This window comes from Astyanax mexicanus, chromosome 1 (genome assembly GCF_023375975.1).
Source record: "Astyanax mexicanus isolate ESR-SI-001 chromosome 1, AstMex3_surface, whole genome shotgun sequence".
In the NCBI taxonomy this organism is placed as follows: domain Eukaryota; kingdom Metazoa; phylum Chordata; class Actinopteri; order Characiformes; family Acestrorhamphidae; genus Astyanax; species Astyanax mexicanus.
Window position 1 is genome coordinate 2291445 of NC_064408.1, and position 21917 is coordinate 2313361.

Below are 21917 nucleotides of genomic sequence, written 5' to 3' on the forward strand. Positions count from 1 at the left end.
TTAATTTTGCGTTTTGTGATCAAACAAATTTAAATGTGCTGATGATGTGTTTTATAATTCTCAAAAAAAAAAAAAGTTTATTTGGGCAGCGTAGATTTCCAGATTTACACTAAGGCTGGGTGCAACAGCATTAGCATTAGTAGCTAACCACTAGTGCTGTTAAACACAGGCTTCCTGGTTCCAGAACCTAATTTTATTGGTGGAAACATGATGAATGGCTCAAAATTAGATTTGTGAACCAAAACGGTTATTAGTTTTAAAAGAGCTATCACTGATGCTCATGGAGGCTCCGCCCACCTCACAACTTACAGGACTTGATACTACCTATAGAAATCTATGAGCTTTAGCGCTAATTCAAGCAGGAAACTCTGGCTCGTTACTCGTATTTCAACCAATCACCAGCTTCCATCTGTCGTTATAAGACCTGTCCGGGTGTTGGCTCCACCCATGTCTCTTACGTATGGCAGGATCTGCGAGTTCAGATGCTCCATACCTCCATAATCTGTGTTTTGATTGGCTGTCTCAGTGTTTGCTCAGTCGTAGATTCTCAGCTGTGGTGTGGGTGAAGTTTCCGTCAGTCTGAGTGAACTGTAAATATTTATTATCAGTCCAGGCCGCTAACGGCAGCCGCTAACACGCTAACGGTTTATATTTAGAGATCTGGGCCGGGTGTAAAGCATGCTGTTTGTTCTATAATGGATCAGCAGCTGATGGAGGAGAACTTCTCTCAGGACTGGGAAATAAGTTCTGCTCACTACCTTTCATTCTCTGAACTTCCCGTCAGGTTTTAGACGTTAGTTTGACATTTGAAACAATATAGATACTCTAAACTTAAACAAATCATGAATTTTTGCGGAAAAATCACTCATCTATTTGTCAAAGAGGAGATCTTAACAACTCTATACAAAGCTCTCAGAAGCTACTCAGCTTAAAATAGCCGATATTAACTAGAAATTATCTACACTTAAGCTTTTTTGATACTAGTGTCTAATAATGTGTGTAATATTGCGCATTGTCCTATTTATTTGTGTGGATTTGGTCTTTGTCTGTGCCACCTATTGGTGACATGACTAAACGTTTCTGCACTGAGCCTCTATGGGATCCAGCGCCTCCCAGTGGAGTATAATGACATCGCATTTGGTTTGTATTTGGTTTGTAAGCGCTGCTAAATCAATGCTAGGTTATCTATATGTGGCAGAATAATACATGGAGAGCTTCGGTAACAGTGCATAACTGGCTGATAATGGCATTTATAGAAGTTCTCTCAGCCAATCACATTGCAGGGTCAAAGCTAACTGTGGTATAATTGATTTTGACCTTTTTATTTAACAAACCACTTCTTGGTGCTTTAAGTTTTTGTGTAAATGTGTGTGTGTGTGTGTGTGTGTAACAGTAGCCATTGGGTGTAGTCCTAGCACCCACAGGTCATACCGGATGGTTCAGAAGTGTGTGTGTGTGTGTGGGTGTGTGTGGGTGAGTTTGCTCAGTACTGTCATTTGATATCCATAAAAGCACACACACACATACCGCACACACACACACACACACACACACACACACACACACACACACACACATAGTAACACCTTTGAAGCAGCACACATGGCAGCACAGTACTTCTTTCTCAGCTTTCACTTTTGAACTCAAACACACACACACACACACACACACACACACACACACACACACACTCTACCATTGAACCCGTCCATTTACACACACACTCCCCTCACACCTCTACCCTCTGGGGTCTTCACACCACGTCTCTCCTTCCACTCATTTGTCATTACCCCTCTCTTCACACCTCTTTACACACTCTCTCCTGAGGAGATACACACACACACACACACACACACACATGTACGTGCAGCAGGATTACTGTAAGAGTGGTAGAGTTAAGGCTGTAGAGTAGTATATATATACAGTAGGCACCAGTATCAGCTCTAAGATCAGCAGTATGTTCTCTTTAATCACACATTCAGATGCTGATCATCTCAAGATCCTGCTGATCATCTCAAGATCCTGCTGATCATCTCAAGATCCTGCTGATCATCTCAAGATCCTGATGATCATCTCAAGATCCTGCTGATCATCTCAAGATCCTAATGATCATCTCAAGATCCTGTTGATCATCTCAAGATCCTAATGATCATCCCAAGATCCTGCTGATCATCTCAAAATCCTGATGATCATTTCAAGATCCTGCTGATCATCTCAAGATCCTGCTGATCATCTCAAGATCCTAATGATCATCTCAAGATCCTGATGATCATACCAAGATCCTGCTGATAATCTCAAGATCCTGCTGATCATACCAAGATCCTGCTGATCATCCCAAGATCCTGCTGATCATACCAAGATCCTGCTGATCATCTCAAGATCCTGCTGATCATACCAAGATCCTGCTGATCATCTCAAGATCCTAATGATCATCTCAAAATCCTGCTGATCATCCCAAGATCCTGCTGATCATCTCAAGATCCTGATGATCATCTCAAGATCCTGCTGATCATCTCAAGATCCTGATGATCATCTCAAGATCCTAATGATCATCTCAAGATCCTGTTGATCATCTCAAGATCCTAATGATCATCCCAAGATCCTGCTGATCATCTCAAAATCCTGATGATCATTTCAAGATCCTGCTGATCATCTCAAGATCCTGCTGATCATCTCAAGATCCTAATGATCATCTCAAGATCCTAATGATCATCTCAAGATCCTGATGATCATACCAAGATCCTGCTGATAATCTCAAGATCCTGCTGATCATACCAAGATCCTGCTGATCATCCCAAGATCCTGCTGATCATACCAAGATCCTGCTGATCATCTCAAGATCCTGCTGATCATACCAAGATCCTGCTGATCATCTCAAGATCCTAATGATCATCTCAAAATCCTGCTGATCATCCCAAGATCCTGCTGATCATCTCAAGATCCTGCTGATCATCCCAAGATCCTGCTGATCATCTCAAGATCCTAATGATCATCTCAAAATCCTGCTGATCATCCCAAGATCCTGCTGATCATTTCAAGATCCTGATGATCATTTCAAGATCCTGCTGATCATCTCAAGATCCTAATGATCATCTCAAAATCCTGCTGATCATCCCAAGATCCTGCTGATCATCTCAAGATCCTGCTGATCATCCCAAGATCCTGCTGATCATCTCAAGATCCTGCTGATCATCCCAAGATCCTGCTGATCATCTCAAGATCCTGCTGATCATCCCAAGATCCTGCTGATCATCTCAAGATCCTGCTGATCATCCCAAGATCCTGCTGATCATCTCAAGATCCTGCTGATCATCTCAAGATCCTGCTGATCATACCAAGATCCTGCTGATCATACCAAGATCCTGCTGATCATCTCAAGATCCTGCTGATCATCTCAAGATCCTGCTGATCATCCCAAGATCCTGCTGATCATCTCAAGATCCTGCTGATCATCCCAAGATCCTGCTGATCATCTCAAGATCCTGCTGATCATCCCAAGATCCTGCTGATCATCTCAAGATCCTGCTGATCATCTCAAGATCCTGCTGATCATACCAAGATCCTGCTGATCATCCCAAGATCCTGCTGATCATCTCAAGATCCTGCTGATCATACCAAGATCCTGCTGATCATCTCAAGCTATCTAACCGTCTTTCTTTTTATCTATTTGTGTCTATTTGTCTATGTATCTATTTGTCTGTCTGTCTCTAGGCCTGTCTGCCTGTCTCTCTATTTATCTGACTGACTGTCTGTCTATCAGTCTGTCTGTATGACTGTTTATATCTGACTATATATCTTTCTGTCTGTCTGTTTGTCTATCTGATCATCTTTCTGCTGATCTGTTTGCATCTATGTCTATGTATGTATTTATCTGTTTATTTGTCTGTGTGTTTACCTGTCTCTCTGTCTATTTATATCTGTCTATATATATTTCTGTCTATCTGACATTCTATCTATCTGTCTCTCTGTCTGTGTCTGTCTATCTGATCCGATCATCTTTCTTTCATCTATTTGTGTCTATCTGTCTATGTATATATTTATTTATTTGTCTGTAGGCCTGTCTGCCTATGTATCTATTTATCTGGCTGTCTATCTATCAGTCTGTCTGTCTGACTGTCTCTCCATCTGTCTATCTGATTATCTATCTGTCTATGTAGCTATTTATTTGTCTGTCTCTCTGTCTACCTGTATGTCTGTTTATTTATATCTGACTATATATCTTTCTGTGTATCTGTCTGTCTGATAATCTTTCTTCTAATATATTTGTATCTATCGATGTACATATTTATCTGTCTTTCTGTCTGTCTACTTGTCTGTTTACCTGTATCTCTGTCCATTTCTATCTATCTGTCTGTCTGTCTGTCTGTCTGTAATCAAGAGGAAGATGGATGATCACAAGCCATCAAACGAAACTGAACTACTTGAATTTTTACACCAGGAGTAAAGCAGCATAAAGTTATCCAAAAGCAGTGTGTAAGACTGGTGGAGGAGGAGAACATGATGCCGAGATGCATAGTAGAGCGTGTTCCTATGCACTGGGGGATCAGGAGGACATTCCTGGTGTGGTTGAGGTGGAGCGTCCGAACCCTCAGGTCACGTTCAGTCTGCTCCACTGACGCCTGCTGTCTCCCATTACTTCCATTACTCCCATTACTTCCATTACTCCCAGTACTACCATTACTCCCATTACTACCATTACTCCCATTACTCCCATTACTCCCAGTACTCCTATTACTACCATTACTCCCATTACTCCCATTACTCCCAGTACTCCTATTACTACCATTACTCCCATTACTACCATTACTCCCATTACTGCCCTCAGACCTGACCTCACACATGTAACATGAAAGGGAGGACTGTATTATAATAACAGACCACTGTCTATCTATCTATCTATCTATCTATCTATCTATCTATCTATCTATCTATCTATCTATCTATCTATCTATCTATCTATCTATCTATCTATCTGCTTGTCTGTGTTTCTCTCCCTCTCTTGCTTCTTTTCTATCTATAACCCCCCCTCCCCCCCTCTCTCTCTCTAACCTTTTGTGGTCTCACTTTCACCCGCTGTCCCTGTGTGTGTGTGAGTGTGTGTGTGTGTGTGTGTGTGTGTGTGTGTGTGTACAGGCCTGGGATGAGGTCCAGTCAGATCCTCCAGAGCAGATTTAGTACTACACATAGACACACACTCACACACACACACACACACACACACTTCCCCTGACCCATTTACGCGCATGCAGAGCACAGCCTGTTTTTGGGCCAAAATCAGACAGCTTTGGGCACCTTCCCAAACACACACACACACACACACACATTCATCATGTACACATTCATACGCATATGTTCACACACCAGGTGCACACGAGTACTAACCTCAAACACACACACACACACACACACACACACACACCAACTACAATAGCACAGCAACCACCTAGCAACGGACAATAAATAGCTGCAAGATGGCGACACCATACCAACCACATCATACCAGTGTGTCTTTGCTATCATAACAACGGGAAAAGCACACCTGGCACAACTCGAAATGCACATAAGTACATGTACTAATTCTCTTAATTAATGATGGTTGTGGTTAATTTTGGGCGTAACGTGAAATAAACCAATCAGAGTGTCTCTTGCTCATCATTCCCTTTAAGAGTCAGGTGAGCTCTGACTTTGGCGGATTGCTATTTTAACAGCACAGCTACCTGCACGTGAAGTGTAGTATATTCTAGTTAAGAGTGATGACTGAAGGTGTGTTGTGCTAGATCTGGTACTGTATATCTTTTGGCTTCTGGGTGGACTTATTTTGGCCCGCCTGCATATCGGAGACATGATGTGCAGAACCAAGGAGGTGCAGAACCAAGGCTGTGCATAACAGAGACTGTTCTAACCTGAGGCTGTGCTGAACCGAGGCTGTGCAGAACCTAGACTGTTTAGAACTGAGACTGTTCAGAACCAAAGCTGTGCAGACTCGAGACTGTGCTGAACCGTTGATGTGCAGAACCAAGACTGTGCTAAACCGAGACTGTTAGAACCGAGACTGTTCAGAACTGAGACTGTGCTGAACTGAGACTGTGTAGAACCAAGACTGTGCTAAACTGAGACTGTTCAGAACCGAGACTGTTCAGAACTGAGACTGTGCTGAACTGAGGCTGTGTAGAACCAAGACTGTGTAGAATCGAGACTGTGCTGAACTGAGGCTGTGCTCAACCAAGGCTGTTCAGAACTAAGGCTGTGTGGAACCAAGACTGTGCAGAATCAAGACTGTGCTGAACTGAGGCTGTGCAGAATCAAGACTGTGCTGAACCGAGACTGTTCAGAAACTAGACTGTTCAGAACTGACGCTGTGCAGAATCAAGACTGTGTAGAATCGAGGCTGTGCAGAACTGAGACTGTGCTGAACCGAGACTGTTCAGAACCGAGACTGTTCAGAACTGAGGCTGTGCAGAATCAAGACTGTGCTAAACCGAGACTGTTCAGAACTGAGGCTGTGCAGAACTGAGGCTGTGTAGAACCAAGACTGTGTAGAATCGAGACTGTGCTGAACCGAGACTGTGCTCAACCAAGGCTGTTCAGAACTCAGGCTGTGTAGAACCAAGACTGTGCAGAACTGAGACTGTGCTGAACCGAGACTGTGCTCAACCAAGGCTGTTCAGAACTAAGGCTGTGTAGAACCAAGACTGTGCAGAATCGAGACTGTGCTGAACTGAGGCTGTTTAGATCTGAGAGCATTTAGGACTTAAACAGTTTAGAACCTAGAGCGCAGCTGTGCTGAACTGAGACTGTGCAGAACCGAGAGCATAGAGGAGCAGGAGGAGCGTAAGTGATGGGACGGCTGTCGGACTGTGTTAGGGGCTGGGAGAGCGACGCCGCTCGGCCTGCTGGGCGTTTATCACTCTGTTTTCACCTCCGCTGTGGGATCTAACATGTCTTGGCGTGACTTTGGCCAGTAGCTCCAGTTTCTTCACACTTCTGCTCCCAAAGATCACACCCCCTGATGCCCCCCTACTGCCCCCCTGCTGCCCCCCATCCCCCCGGCCCGGTCACAGCTGGGGCAGAACTGGAGAAGAACCTCATGAGGCCAGAAAATCACCAAAGAACATCAGAACTGCTTTTATATCCATAATAAAATCTTTCTTGTAGAACATTGAGAGAATTTACCAGTTTTTGGTTAGTAGAACATTTTCTGAATGTTATATTGTAGTTAATGTTCTTAGAAAGTTCAATCTGGCAAGTCTTCTTCATGTTCTTAGATTAACATTTTTATTTTTTAACATTTTATTAACATTGCTGCAACATTTTTGCATTCGTCTAGCTGGAACCATTGTATGAGACACGTTCTAAAAACATTTTCTGAACATTTCTAGAGCATTATTCCTGTACTATTACAGGCTAACATAACTGGAACCTTTTTAAAACATTGCCAAACGTTCTTTCAACATTCTTTGTTAGCTGGAAATGCGCTTTAAGCTTATATCTCTTTAAAAAAGTGTTTTTTTAGGGACTATACAATTGATGCCCATGGATTTCACATGTTGACTCACTGTAATGGGCTTTAATGATTGGATCGGTCCATTTGAGAAGACCCCAGAGAGTTCTTTGCCATGAGGTCCAGTGGACAGTATGAGAGAATTGAACCCAAAAGACCAGATTTAACACACCTGCTCCTCGTTCACACATGAGAAACTTGTAACATTAAAGAGTCACAAAATCTTACAGCACTTCATGCTTCCCTCTGCTGATAACTTTTATAGAGATGAGGATTTCATTTTCCAGCAGGACTTGTACCAATTGATCTTATATAATATTCACATTTTTTGAAACACTGATTTTTGGGTTTTCTGTGTTTAATACATCTATATAATATATGAGTTAACCATTTGTAACTAAATTACCGAAATAAAGAAACTTTTCAATTATATTCTGATTTTTTGAGATGCACAAATTGTTGGTGCACGTCTTGCTGCTGGAGCTTCTGTGACCAAGACAGCAAGTATTTGTGATGCATCAAGAGCCACGGTATCCAGGGTAACGTCAGCATACCACCAAGAAGGACCAACCACATCCAACAGGATTAACTGTGGATGCTGTAAGAGGAAGCTGTCTGAAAGGGATGTTCGGGTGCTAAACCGGATTGTATCCACAAAACATAAAACCACGGCTGATTAAATCAATGCATATATACAGTATATATATATATATATATATATATATATATATATATATATATATATATATATATATATATATATATATATATATATATATACTACAGAGTAGCAGCTCTTGCTTAGATCTCTGCTGGATTTTCTCAGTCAGTTTTATGAGGTAGAGTCTCCTGGAATTTATGCTTTCAGTTAACAGCTGTGCTGAACTCATCAAGAGTTAATTACTTGAATTTCTTGTCTCTTAATAATGTGTTTGAGAGCATCAGTTAAAGTAAAGTAGTGAAGAGGTAGAGATACAGGTATACAGTGAATAGTGAATATTTGAGTAATGTTCGAATCCAGATTATGAGAAGCAACAACTACTCAACTAAATAAAGGTTAGAAATGAAGGTCAGTCAATCAGAAAAGAAGAATTTCAAGAAGTTTGAAAGTATCCTCAAGTGCAGTCGCACTAAAGACCAGCAAAACATTAGGAAGATGGTGAAACTGGCACTAATCAGGACCACCACAGGAAAGGACGGAAGAGCAAGAGTTCCCTCTGTTGTACAGGCTAAGTTTCTCAGAGATTCCAGCCTCAGAAACCACAAGTTAAAAACAGCTCCTCAAATGTTTCTTCACAGAGTATTTTTTGGTTTGTTTAACACTGGTTTTAAGTTACTACATGATTACTTATGTGTTCCTTCATAATCTGATAGATCACTTCACTACTCATTTACTATGTAGAGGTGGGGGTGAGATGTTGGGATAATGTGTGGACGGTGTTTGGTGTAGGGAAAAGGCCAGGCTGACACAGCAGGCTCTTCGTATGCTAATGAGGGCTATTGTCTCCTTGTTGTAAACCATTAAAGCAGAGGGGGTGGGTTGGGGGTACTGGGGTTTTAGAGGGCAAGTCTTCCACTAAAATGCACTTGTTCTTTTATATTCTAAAATACAGCAGGTTCTCTGAGTTGTTTATGATGCTGCACATGATGAAACTCTTCCTCATCCTCTTCCTCCATTCTCTGCAGCAGCTAATAAAAGAAAATATTCAGAAATACGAGTCGATCAGGAAAAGCACAGTGTCTACATCAACCCGTGAATTAGTATTCATGGCCCCACCCACCTCGGCTTGGGACCGCCCACAAGCAGAGCTGAAGCCAATCAGCGACGCCATCTCGTCAGATAGGACCTAAATAACAGCGCTAGGAACAGCATGCAGTTCATTCCTGTGTTATTTGTGCGAATAACACATCAGTGTTTATATACTTTACCCAGTAATTCAGAGCTAAGAAACAAATGGTTAGAATTAGTCTATGGAGGAAAAACACCACCAGCCAAGTACAAGTGAGATAGATAGGTGTAAAAACAGTTTAGAACAGTTCTGTTTACACTAGTTAAAAGTCAAAATCCACCCTGGGTTTTTTTTTTACTTTCTGGACCTGGACTCTACCCACCTCTGTGTGTAAGTAACTATAGGTTTAAATAGGATCTCCGGTGGATTTGGTGTTTTACAGAGACTCTAAGACTAGGTCAGAATAGGCTGAACTGCATTTAGCAGGGCTTTATTACACGTTATAAAGTAACATATGACATTGTAAAGACTGTTTTTAGTGTAAAAAATGTCTTTATTTTAAAACGTTTATAACTGTTGTCTCTCTCGCTGCCTCCTGGTGTCGCAGTTGTTGTTAGCCAATGCATGTATGAATATTCATCAGCAAGAGCTGAAATCCTATCGTTTCTCCCTGCCCCACTCCTCCACTGGACTAAAGCAGTGTTATACTGGATCATCAGAGCACTTTTTTTCACAAAAAACAGCTCACATAGCATTCATTCATACTAGAGACACAACTCGACATTTTAAAATGAATTTAAAAAAAGATAGAATGAGATCTTTATGCTTCACTTCCTTGGTCTGAAATCTAGTATTGATTTTAACCTCCGCCCTTGGGATAAACTTCACCCTGATTCTAACCCTAACCATAGTCCTGAACATTATACTAGCCCTAAGCTTCAGCCTTTGTCTTAAATGTAGCAAAAGGGTCCCAAAGCTAAAACTGGTTCTAAACAAAGGCCTGAACTAAAACAAAGAGTTGGTTCTAAACATCACCATTTATAGTCCTAAAACTTATCTAGGTCCTAAACCTATCACTAGTCCTAAGCCTCTTCCTCTTTTTTCAGACTCCGCCTCTTTTTGAACTGCTGCTGCTGCTGATGTAGCATTGCCGAGTAGCATCACAGCAGCGCTAACGCTCGGAGGAAAGCGTAGCGACTCGGTTCTGATACATCAGCTCACAGATGCAGCCTTGTGCTGATCCACATGAGGGAAAAGAGAGAGCGCCATCTACTGTACCCACCCAGAGAGAGCAAGACCAACTGTGCTCTCTCGGGGCTCCGGCAGATGATGGCAAGCTGCATGACCAGGATTCGAATCTGCAAACCCGCTGGACCACTCAGCGCCAAACTTATCCCGGTTTTATCCTTTACTCTAGTTCTACGCTTTGGAAGAACATTTTTTGAACATTAGAATTATCATTCTTAGAACGTTCAACGTGTCAAGTTTTCTGGATGTTCTTATAGCGTTTTTATTCTAATCCTTAACCTTTTTAAACATTCTCAGAGAGTTATTTGCCATGAGGTGGCATGTTGAAGAGAGATTTGAAGCAAAAACTCCAAATTTAGCACACATGCTTTTAGTTTTAGGAGTGTTTCTATAATGCCCTAAACTTATCCATGACCCTCAAACTCACCAGTAGCTGTAGTCCTAATCCTAAAGAAATAATCCTGGTCCTTTAATCTAGTGCTGGTTCTAATCCCAACCCAAACCCTGAAGCTGCTGTGATGCAGTGGACAACGTGTTTAAAGTTTGATGGTGTATGGATGATGATGGTGATGGTGATGATGTGTAGATGGTTGAAGTGTATGTAAATAAACTGGAATCTGCTTCACTTCTGGAAACCAGTAGTCTGTTCCAGTATAAATAATCTGGTTTGAGAGTTTGGCAGTAAAGTGGTGTTATTGTTTAAAGAGCGCACTGCTGTCCGAGAACTAGAACTGATGCTCACAGACGGAATTTAATCACATGTAAATATATAAAGAGAGTTCGGAGAAAGATATACGCAATTTTAATGTTATAACACAAATTTAATAAAATAACACAATTTTAACAATAGTTTGAATACATAGTAAGTAAATGGGAAAGTAATTCAAACTGAAATACTGTTAACTTGTAGTTTCTGAGGCTGGTAACTCTGGTGAACTTCTGTACAACAGAGGAAACTCTTGCTCTTTCTTTCCTAGGCCGGCCCTGATGAGTGCCAGTTTCATCATTATAACATTTTGATGGTCTTTGGTCTTTGGTCTTTGCGACAATCAAACCACCTAGGCAGCCGCCTAGGACACCAAAGAAACTGCTTAACAACTGCATAGCTACAACCACAACTACCTACAAACCACCTGGGCAGTTATTGAAAGTGCTGAGCAACACCATAGCAACCCCTGTGGTAGCTGTGGTTAATTATACAGGCATGAGTATCGGGACTCCTGCTCTTTATTCACTGTATCTTCTGAAATCAAGAGTTGATGATGATCATCACCCCACCAAAAGTCCTCATCATCTGCAACCTAGCAACTCCATGGCAACCACCTGAGATGCCACCTTGCCAAATTGCTTAGCAACACCACAGCAACCACAGTGGTAACACCGCTATTGATTACACAGGCAAAAGTATTGGAAGTATTAAATGCTTAACAACTGCATAGCAACAACCTAGAAACCACTTGGGTCGTCACAGAAAGTGCTTAGCAACACCATAGCAACCACTATGGTAGCTGTGGTTCATAATACAGGTATGAGTATTTCAACACCTGCTCTTTATTCACTGTTCTTCTGAAAACAAGGCTATTATAAAGAGTTTATTCTGCTTTTGTTGGAGTAACTGTCTCTACTCTACAGAGAGAACGTTCTACTAGGTTCTGGACTCACAGGTTCTCAGGTTTTTATCTCAGTGTTTTATCAGAAGCGGGTTCTGTAATCACTGTATAAAGACGTGACTCAGGAGAGCGTGGTCTAGGTTACGGTGGGAACTGAACTCAGAACTCAAATATTTGATCATATTTTATCTCAGATTTTATCAATAAGCTCCGAAACATTTACTGACCTGTACAAATAAATTAGCCTGTGTTAGCGCAGGCTAACGCAAACAGCAGCCGGGATAACAGCTCCGCTAATGTTCTGCACAGATACGACTTTAGACTGAATCACCAGGAGGAAAAGAGGATATAAAACAGTTTATTAAACTGTATAAACTTTATACCATTAAAAACAAAACAACTCCATTTATATAAAAGCCCATTAGCCTATTATATTCAGGTATATAGACAGATTATCTTTTTTTACCTTTAAATACTGAATCATTACTTTACTACATTACTACATGATTTCTCATTTTAAGATAATATGTAATTATTTTGAGATACTATATCATTAGTTTGCAATGTCATAATTATAAGATAGTGTCATTATACTATCTCATTACTGTGCAATACTTAATCATTATTTAGCCAAGCTCTCATTATTGTGAAATACAAAATTATTATTTTGAGACACCATCTAATTATTGTGAGAAACAACATTTCTTTGAGATATTCAAACGTTATTAAGTGATACTCTTATTATTTTAAAATACTAAATCTTTATTTTAGGTTACTACATCATACTTTTATGATACTATCTCATTAGTTTGAGATACAACATCATTAGGTTGCAGTGTCATAATTTTGAGACACAACATCCTTATTTTGAGATGTAAACACAAAAAAAGGAAACAGCAAAGACAACAACAACGAGAAACAAAATAAAGAATCACAAAACGACAAACAAGCAAACATTCAAGGATTGCTCTGAAAAATTGTAATCTGTATCTTTTTTAGAATATTTTTATTAAATTCTGTAAAAAAAATCAAAAGTACATGATTATTTTAGACCCAGATTCAGTTTGGTATCTGCTGTGTGCTTTATAATGTTGCTAAAACACCAGACTATCACCAGTATCATCTCTTTAAACAAATATGCAAATATTGATTCATTTGCTTAAAAAAACGAATGTATATATGGGCATGTTATCCTTTATACAACTCAAGAGACACTTAATAAGAGACACTTAAAAATGATGAGTTTCTTTGATTTTTACTAAATTGAAAACAAAATCAAATATTGATTTCTGAACTCTTAAAACTTTATGAATATGAACTTGTTTTCTTTGCATTATTTGAGGTCTGAAAGCTCTGCATCTTTTTTGTTATTTCAGTCATTTCTCATTTTCTGTAAATAAATGCTCTAAATGAGAATATTTTTATTTGGAATTTGGGAGAAATGTTGTCTGTAGTTTATAGAATAAAACAACAATGTTCATTTTACTCAAACATAAACCTATAAATAGTAAAATCAGAGAAACTGATTCAGAAACTGAAGTGCTCTCTTCATTTTTTTTTACAGAGCTGTATGGGTAGAATTATTAAATTGTCAAAATGCATTTTTAAGGGAAGCAGTGGAAAGGAATATACACTTTCCAATTTAAAGTTTTTCATATGGTATAACCTGTTCTGTAACACATTATCTGTGTTTTCTGTTACTCTCTAAGTTTAATTGAATTGATTTAATTAATTAACACGTGAATACATTTATTTAAGCTTATTTTTATTTATAGTATCTCATATAATAATTAATGCATTTTGTAATTAAATACATTTTTAAAATATTTTTCCATTTTTTTGAGATGCCTATCTCCAACATAAAAAAACACGCTACCTTGTCAAACAGCGCTACTTAAGCAGTATTTAATTTTTTTATATTTTTAAAAGGGTAAAAATACAAAAAATGCACCACATTAGACATCGTATTAGAAAACACATTTCCAGCAGAAGTCTAGGTCTGATATGTGGATAGGCTAAATTACTGTATCAGGTAAAGAGTTAAAAAGTATGTAAAATACGTGACCACTATAAACTTGAATTAATTAACACGTAATTCCGTTTATTTAAGCGTATTTTTATATATAATATAGTATATAATTTAATAATCAATTAATTTCAGCCATGCAGAAAATAAGTGTAAAATGTTTTTAATCTTTCAAATTTTATTGAATATTTTTTGAAGTGTTTATCTCACGCATAAAAACGCGTCTTTTCTTTATGGCCGTGTTTAATGCTTGAGTAAATGCTTGTGTTTTGGGAAAGTTGGGCGGGCGCATTTCTGACGGATGGGTTGGCCCAGCCAATGGGAGAGCGTGTTGTCAGAAGTGGGCGGGCTTGCGGGGAGGGAGGTTGGCGCAGTTGGCTTCGTGTTGAGCAGATTATAGAAGCGGTGGAGCTGGGAGGACTTGGGGTGGACAGGTTTATCTACACGGATTTGTTTCAACCGCTGTTTCTACTGCAGCTTTTATTCCGTCCAGAAGCAGAACCGGGTCTGCGGGTTCGGACTGGTACCGTGTGATCGCTATAAGAAGATCTGAGGAGGAGCTGGAGGTTCTGAGAAGGGGGTTGGATCTGGCGGTTCGGGGGTTCTGAGGGATTTGTGTTGATTGTTGCTACAAAGGAAGCCTGGGACTGAGGGAGGTGGAGGAGAACATGTATCCAGTCTAAGATCCGGTCCGGTCCGATCCAGCAGAACTCTGCACATCCGGACCGGCTGCGGGATTGGTGAAGACGGGGAGCGATTGGAAATTGGAAAAACCCAACCCAACACAAAGCCGCAACCCAACAAATACACAAAACAACTCAACAACCCAACGGGATCCATCTAAAGCAACGGATTACTTTGATTACTTGGACGTACGTTTGAAGCTTTTGATCTTTTTTGTAGACCAAGAAGAAGAAGCTCCAACAGAAGATCCCATCAAAGACAAAAAAATATATAAAAAATAAACGCAACAACGCCAATCAACCAACTAACCAACAAAACCAATCCGATCCTTTAGCGTCGGTCGTTCTTTGGGTTGGGGGTTGATTTTGAGAAGTTTATATGAACTTTTCTGGACTCACCAAGATTAGGGAAGTTTATTTCCAACCAATCCACCAAAACAAAGCTCTAATCTAGAACATACCCAGAGTTCTACTCAAAAACTTTAGTACCTCAGTACTTTACTGGATTTTCTGCGTTGATTAAGGTTGAAGATACAAATTCCAACCTTCCAATCCACCAAACCACGAGCCTCCAGGACAAAGATCTAGTCTAGAACATACCAAATTCTAAAAAGTTCTAGAGTTAAGTACTTCAGTACTGGACTTTATTGGACTTTCTTCTTTGATTGAAGTTGGAGATACCATTCCAACCTTCCAATCCACCAAAGCACGAGCCTCCAGGACAAAGCCTTGGTAGGTGGATCTCCAGAGATTCCCTGGTGGATTTGGGGTTGTCGGCTTTCGGATTTCTCCTGTTGCCGTGCTGTGGACGCGGCTTTTGGAGCGCTCCATGGCTGCGAGGCCCAGCTGACGCCCAATCTCCATTTCTGACCTGTATTTCATCGTTTTTTGGGCTGAAATCAAAAGCAGAAATCACCTTCCTCGGGTTCCTCAGCCGCCGCCGCCATGCAGCTCGACTGGAGGAATTTAGCTGCGCTGTGGATTCTCCTGCTGGACTGTCTACTGGGAACTCTGGCTGAAGAGGGTAAGCTTTAGTGGCTTAATTTTTTTTTTTATAAAAATGCGCCTAAATAAATAAATAAAAAATACTCGAAAGCGAAATCGAATAATGTTAGACAATTTCCGAATTTTCCGAACATTTTGCAAAAAAAAAAATCGCAATCCGTCAATAATATCATTGTGTACCAATTTTGATAGTTAGGTGCACAAGATAAATAGCTTGATATAGTGTAAAGCAGTGCTATTTTTATTGCTTTTTATTAATTTCTGGAATATCCGTGAATACAACAGTGAGATTAAGGGAAGTTCTAAATATTTATTTATTGGCAAAATTTACCGCTGTTTACTTAATTCCATATTCCGCTTTTTTACCCGATTCCCAACAATATTTAAGTCATGCTTTCATTGCTGTCAAATACTAAATCATTATTTTGAGATACTAAAACATTATTTAGCAATACTATCTCATTCTTTCATTTTTGTGAAATACAAAATCTTTGTTTTGAGGTACTGTCGTGATTTAGAGATACCATTTTATTACTTTGAGACACTAAAACATTATTTTGCAATATCTCATTACTTTGAGATAATAAGACAATGTTTAGTCTTCTATTTCAATATTTTAATCTAACTTCTGTCAAATACTAAATCATTATTTTGAGATACTAAGATTCTAAATTTTACCCACTGTTTACTTTCACCATATTCCGCTTTTTAACCTGATTCCCAACAATATTTAGTCATACTCTCTTTGCTTTCAAATACTAATATTAGTATTTGAGCAAATAGAGTATGACTTAGTATTCTAATATGCTAATATGTTATATTTTATCTTTAAGAAACTAAGTCATTATTTAAAGATTAGATAATTTACACGTGTTTTTTTTTTTCAAAACATGTTGCTACTTTTTTACTGTTGCATAAATCAATTAACCTATTTTTGCTATTTCTGTCTTGTTTTTTTTTTCTTTTAAAAAGTGTCTTGTTTGGTATAAATTATCTACTAAGCCTTTTTTCATTAATTCAATCGAAATAATTCACCTTTAAAAGCACTTTTTGCAGTTTTCGGCCGAATAATATTTTTAGTTGGCGAACATTCGAACATCCCGACTTTTCTGGTGTGCAGTATAATGGGAGTATAATGGGAGTATAAAGCTCGCGCTCGTGGTTAAACTGGGTGTGTTGAGGCAGGAAGGCTGTGGGAATGGGGGAACTCCAGTCCGGCACTGGGAGCGCGCGGGCACAGTCGGCTATTGTCCTCCACTACCTGTTTGCTTCTCCAGAGCTTCCAGGGGGCGAGTTTTGTAGCTCGAGGTCAGAAACTCAGTAATCTGCTGCTCTTTAAACGCTGATCCCAACCGAGGCCGAACCCAAATCCGGATTAAGACGAGTCTAAACACTGCTGAGAGTCTTAGAGTGCGGTTCTGAAAGGATAAATCAGATTTATTATAGGATTCTTTCTGATCCACTCAACACAAACCAGTGGCAGATGTTTATTTGTGTTGCTTGCTGAAGTTGCTGAAGGATTATAGTATGCATTATATAATGCAGTATATACGTTTATAGAGTTTACACACACACATATATATTTATTTTAGTGTGTATTATCTCAAAAACAACTTTAGCTATTTAACATGATTATAGATCTTTACATGCAGAAGCTGCAGAGAGAATCTCAGTAGATACACTGAATTCAGTTTCTGTCAGAAACCTGTAAAGAACTCTTTTATATAACAGTGATTTACATATTTGACACTTTTTCTTAAATAAAAAAGTTCTTTTAATATCGTTTATCGCAATAAATTCCCAGGACCATATATCATCCACAAAACTCACTTTAACAGCATTTAAAGTTTGGTTTAAGAATATGTATCATTGATGAAATCCAATATATACAGTACAAATCATCATATATTCATCATATAAACCTTATATCAAACTAAAATTTAGTACTATTACATATTTTGGGAAAGTGTTAAGTGTTGTAAAGTGTTATAAAAAAGTATGTGACATTCTAGTGACACAATTTCTGTATACTTTTTTCTACTTATGTATTTACTGCACTTTTAGTACTTGTCTTGTAGTTTTTTTTTTGGGGGGGCAGCAAAGTATTTCATCTAATAATACGCTTTTAACTTTGGTGCACATAAATTAAGCAAATAAACAGGAACTACACCTTAGAATGTGCAGAATTTGCTCATTTTATAGAATAATTTCTGAGATTTGTTTCTGTTTTTGTCAGAAACCTGTAAAGAACTATTTTATGTAACAGTGAGTTATATATTTTACACTTTTTCCTAATAATTAAGTTGCTTTTTTATGTTTATACAGTGTTTAATATAAATACTGCTGTAAGTTTGACGGGGTCTTCTTACTATTCATAAAAAAAAACTGCAAAAATAAGCAAATTTTATAGAATAATTTTCACTTTTACACTAAAATCAAAACCCAGCCTTCTGCATTAGACAGTGTATTTATATATTCAGACCTGGTCCTGCAGTGGAGTCACAGCTGGGCTGTAATTTAGTGTTTGTAGCCTGTAGATAAAGGAGCTTCAGCACCTTGTTGTGTAGAATTATCTCCCGTAGCGCTAATTTACGTCCAGCTGGACACTGCTCGAGTGAATCCAGTACTGAGAGTGATTTCCAGTAAACAGGTGGTTTTAGTGGGGAAGTTCTGTTTTATTCAGTTTTTAAGTCTGAATTCTCCAGGTTCAGGTGTTTCTGGTGGTTAGCGCTGGGTTCAGGGGTGTTTGGGTAGATAAGCTTCTACTCTGTGAGACAAACTGGGTGAGGTGGGGTGTCTCGTAGCCTCATTTTAGTGTCTCGTGGTCCTAATGTCTCGTGGACTCTAGCATCTCATAGCCTCTGTTTAATGTCTCGTGGCCTCTGTTTATTGTCTTGTGGCCTCTTTTTATTGTCTCGTGGCCTCTCACCTAATGTCTCATGGACTGTAGCATCTATTAGCCTCTGTTTAGTGTCTCTTGGCCTCTGTTTAGCATCTTGTGGCCTCCATTTAGTGTCTCATGGCCTTCCTCTAGCATCCCATGGACTCTCTTTAGCGTCTCGTTTGCCTTCCTCTCGTGTCTCGTAGCCTCTATTTAGTGTCTTGTGGCCTGTTTAGCATCTCATGGCTACTATTGAACGTTTTGTGGGCCTTTTCTAGTGTCTCGTGTTCTTTACCTAGTGTCTCGTGGCCTTTTTCCTAGTGTCTCGTGGTCTCCACCTAGTGTCACGTGACCTCTTACGTGTTACATGTCTTGTAACATCCACCTAGTGTCTCATGGCCTCCCTTTAGTGTCTTGTGGTTTCTGTTTAGCGTCTCAGTTGCCTCCCTATAGCTTCTCATTTGCCTCCTTATAGCTTCTCGTTTTCCTCTCTGTCGTGTCTCATTTGACTCCCTCTAGAGTCTTGTGGAATCTCTTTCTAGCGTCTTGTGGCCTCTTGTTTGCTTCTCTCTCTTGTCTTCTTTGCCTCCCTCTAGCATCTCATGGTCTCTCTTAGTGTCTTGTTTGCCTCCATCCAGCATCTCTTCTGTCTCTCTAGTGTCTCGTGGTCTCTGTTTAGCATCTCGTTTGGCTCAATCTAGCATTTTGTGGACTCTCTAACCGTCTCGTTTGCCTCAGTCTAGCATCTCGTGGACTTTTTCTACCATCCTTTTGCCTCCCTCTATCATCTCATGGCCTCTCTTTAGTGTCTCATGGATTCTCTTTAGTGTAAACAGCTGGATTTTGCGGGGCAGTTCTGTTTTATTCAGTATTTTATGTCTAAATTCTCCAGGTTCAGGCTGTTCTGGTGTCCGGTGTTGGGGGGGGGGGTGGTAGATAAGGTGTTGTAACTCTGAGATGGGCCGGGCGAGTGCGGGACCGGCCCGGGCCGAGGTGGGGGTAATTCCAGAGCAGTCGCTGCTCCGCGTCCGGCTGCTAATCCAGATTAAAGTAATTAGAATGGGATTAGGGTTTATTGTGGTGGAGCAGCGCAGTATTAATCTGGTTAACTGCAGTGGACGGGTGTGGACGCTACGCCGGCCCAAAGCTGATTACTGGGAGCCGACACACACCGGATTAGTCCCCCAGTAAACCATAATCTACTGTAATCACACTTTTTACATATTAGCCTCTCGCTAATGCTATCAAACCCGCAGTATTTACCATGCTTCACACTGTACGGACCAGAAATGCACAAAAAAACAGAAACCTAACAGTTATCACATTTATCAGTTTTATTTATTAAATAAACTCTGTCCTGCTTATTTTAATGTTGAAAAATATATAAAAAACAAGACCCAGTTCTGTAATTTTCTGAAAAATCCTATGGTATATAATGCAATTCTGGCCCAAATGAAACAAACTGAAACAAAGTTGCTCTTATTTAATGTTGGTTCCTATGGTGTTGCTGCTGTGTTAATATGGTATAGCTGTTGGTTGCTAAAGTGTTGCTATGTGGTCACCAAAAATCTGCTATTTGCTACATAGTGATGCATCACATGAAACCAATTTTTTTGTCCAAAACCGTACAAAAATGTTTAATTTAAATAGTCTAATATTTATTTTCTCACAAAAACGAAGAAACAAACAGGCAAAAAAAATTAAACATTTGGCAGAACACAATTTTTACAAGGTTATAATTATTTAAAAATTAATAGCCAAAATTGTATATACAGACTCTATCCTGTTTTTTTTAGTGTTACAAAATCAAAACTTGTCCCAGTTTGATAGTTTTTGAAGACATTACCAGGTATTGGTTACTAAAACTTCTAAATAAATTGTGTACAGTATAGCTTTGGGTTGATGTGGTGTTCCTAAGTGGTCAATATATATTTTGCGATTTTAGTATTTTGTTTTTTCTATTATTGTTTTTTTAAAGCTCATAAGCAAAAATGCTGACATAAGGTTTTGGTTCCTCTAAGTTGTTTTTAGGTGGTTGCTGTGGTGTTAATATGGTATAGGTGCTTTGCTATACTAATATTGCTATAATATTCTTTTTTCACCAAAATTGAACAAAATTAAACGTTTGGCCAAATACCAACCATTTCTTTGCCTTTTTTTTGCCTTTTTTTTTTTTTTACCACTGTACAATATTAAATTCTAAATTCATCTAGTCACCAAAATAAATAAAGTTTGTGTTAGAAATGGGTGTTTTTTTTCATCAGTTTCAATAATTTTGCCACTTTTATTATTTTGTTCTGCTTTTTTGCTTTTGCACAGTATTTGTCAACTTTTTTCCTGCTTATTTTTTATATATATAGGTTTGAAAATAAAATGTTTTGACCAAAACTGAGCAAAATTAAACATTTGGCCAAATAGCAACCAGTTTTTCAAGTTTTCTTTGGTTTTGATACTTTTTTTAAATCAGCGTTAAATTTAATTAGTCTAAATTTATTTATTCACCAAAATGAAAAAAAAAATTGTTAGAAATCAACATTATTTTTGTAGATTTCAATAATATTGCCACTTTTATTATTGTGTTTTGCTTTCTTTTTTTTTTTTTTTTTTTGCTTTTACACAGTATTTGCTCACTCTTTCCTGCTTATTTTATTGGTTAAAAAAAGCAAAAAAGTGCAAGCTCACCAAAGTCGCTAAAATTAGGTGTTGGTTTCAAAGGGGTTAATATGGTACATAGGCTGTTTCTAGGTGGTTGCTGTGGTGTTTCTACTAAGTGAGACCAGAATCTAGTAGAAAGTCTTAAAAATATAGAATAAACTCTTTTTAATTCCCTTAAATTTTTAAAAAGATACAATAGAGCAGGTGTTCCGATACTTTTCGTACGTATAGCGTAAGCTAGCGTTAAATAAGTGACTGCCGATTGGGTAATCTCTACAGAGGGATGTAAATTAGCCCCAGGCTGCGGCTTTTGTTCTGGTAATGTGTTTTAAAGATTTATTGATTCCATTTGAACGCCCACAGCGTTATTGATTTTATCTCACATGCTATTGATTTCTATCAGGAGATAAGTGTTTTCCCCTTTTCTCCCCACTTTTGAGGATTGCTCTTAAATGACGTCGTCTGTAAGCGGCGGTTTCAGGACAGGAAAAGCCGTTCTGATTGGCAGAAAACAAGCCGGGCTCGTTCTTATAGCTGCTTATCCAAAACACAAACAGAAAGCATGCTTCCAGATGGCT

The 21917-nt window shown here is 39.0% G+C and overlaps 1 protein-coding gene across 2 annotated transcripts in view; it reads left to right on the forward strand.

Moving 5' to 3' along the window:
* The first annotated feature begins 14508 nt into the window (after positions 1–14508).
* The window catches only part of ephb4a (eph receptor B4a), a 74432-nt gene continuing 67023 nt past the window's right edge, over positions 14509–21917 (forward strand). For both annotated transcript variants that reach the window (XM_049465212.1, XM_049465213.1), the window contains exon 1: positions 14509–15822. In XM_049465212.1, the coding sequence (XP_049321169.1) occupies positions 15744–15822 (79 nt within the window). In that variant the 5' untranslated portion in view covers positions 14509–15743. The remainder of the gene's footprint in view (positions 15823–21917) is intronic.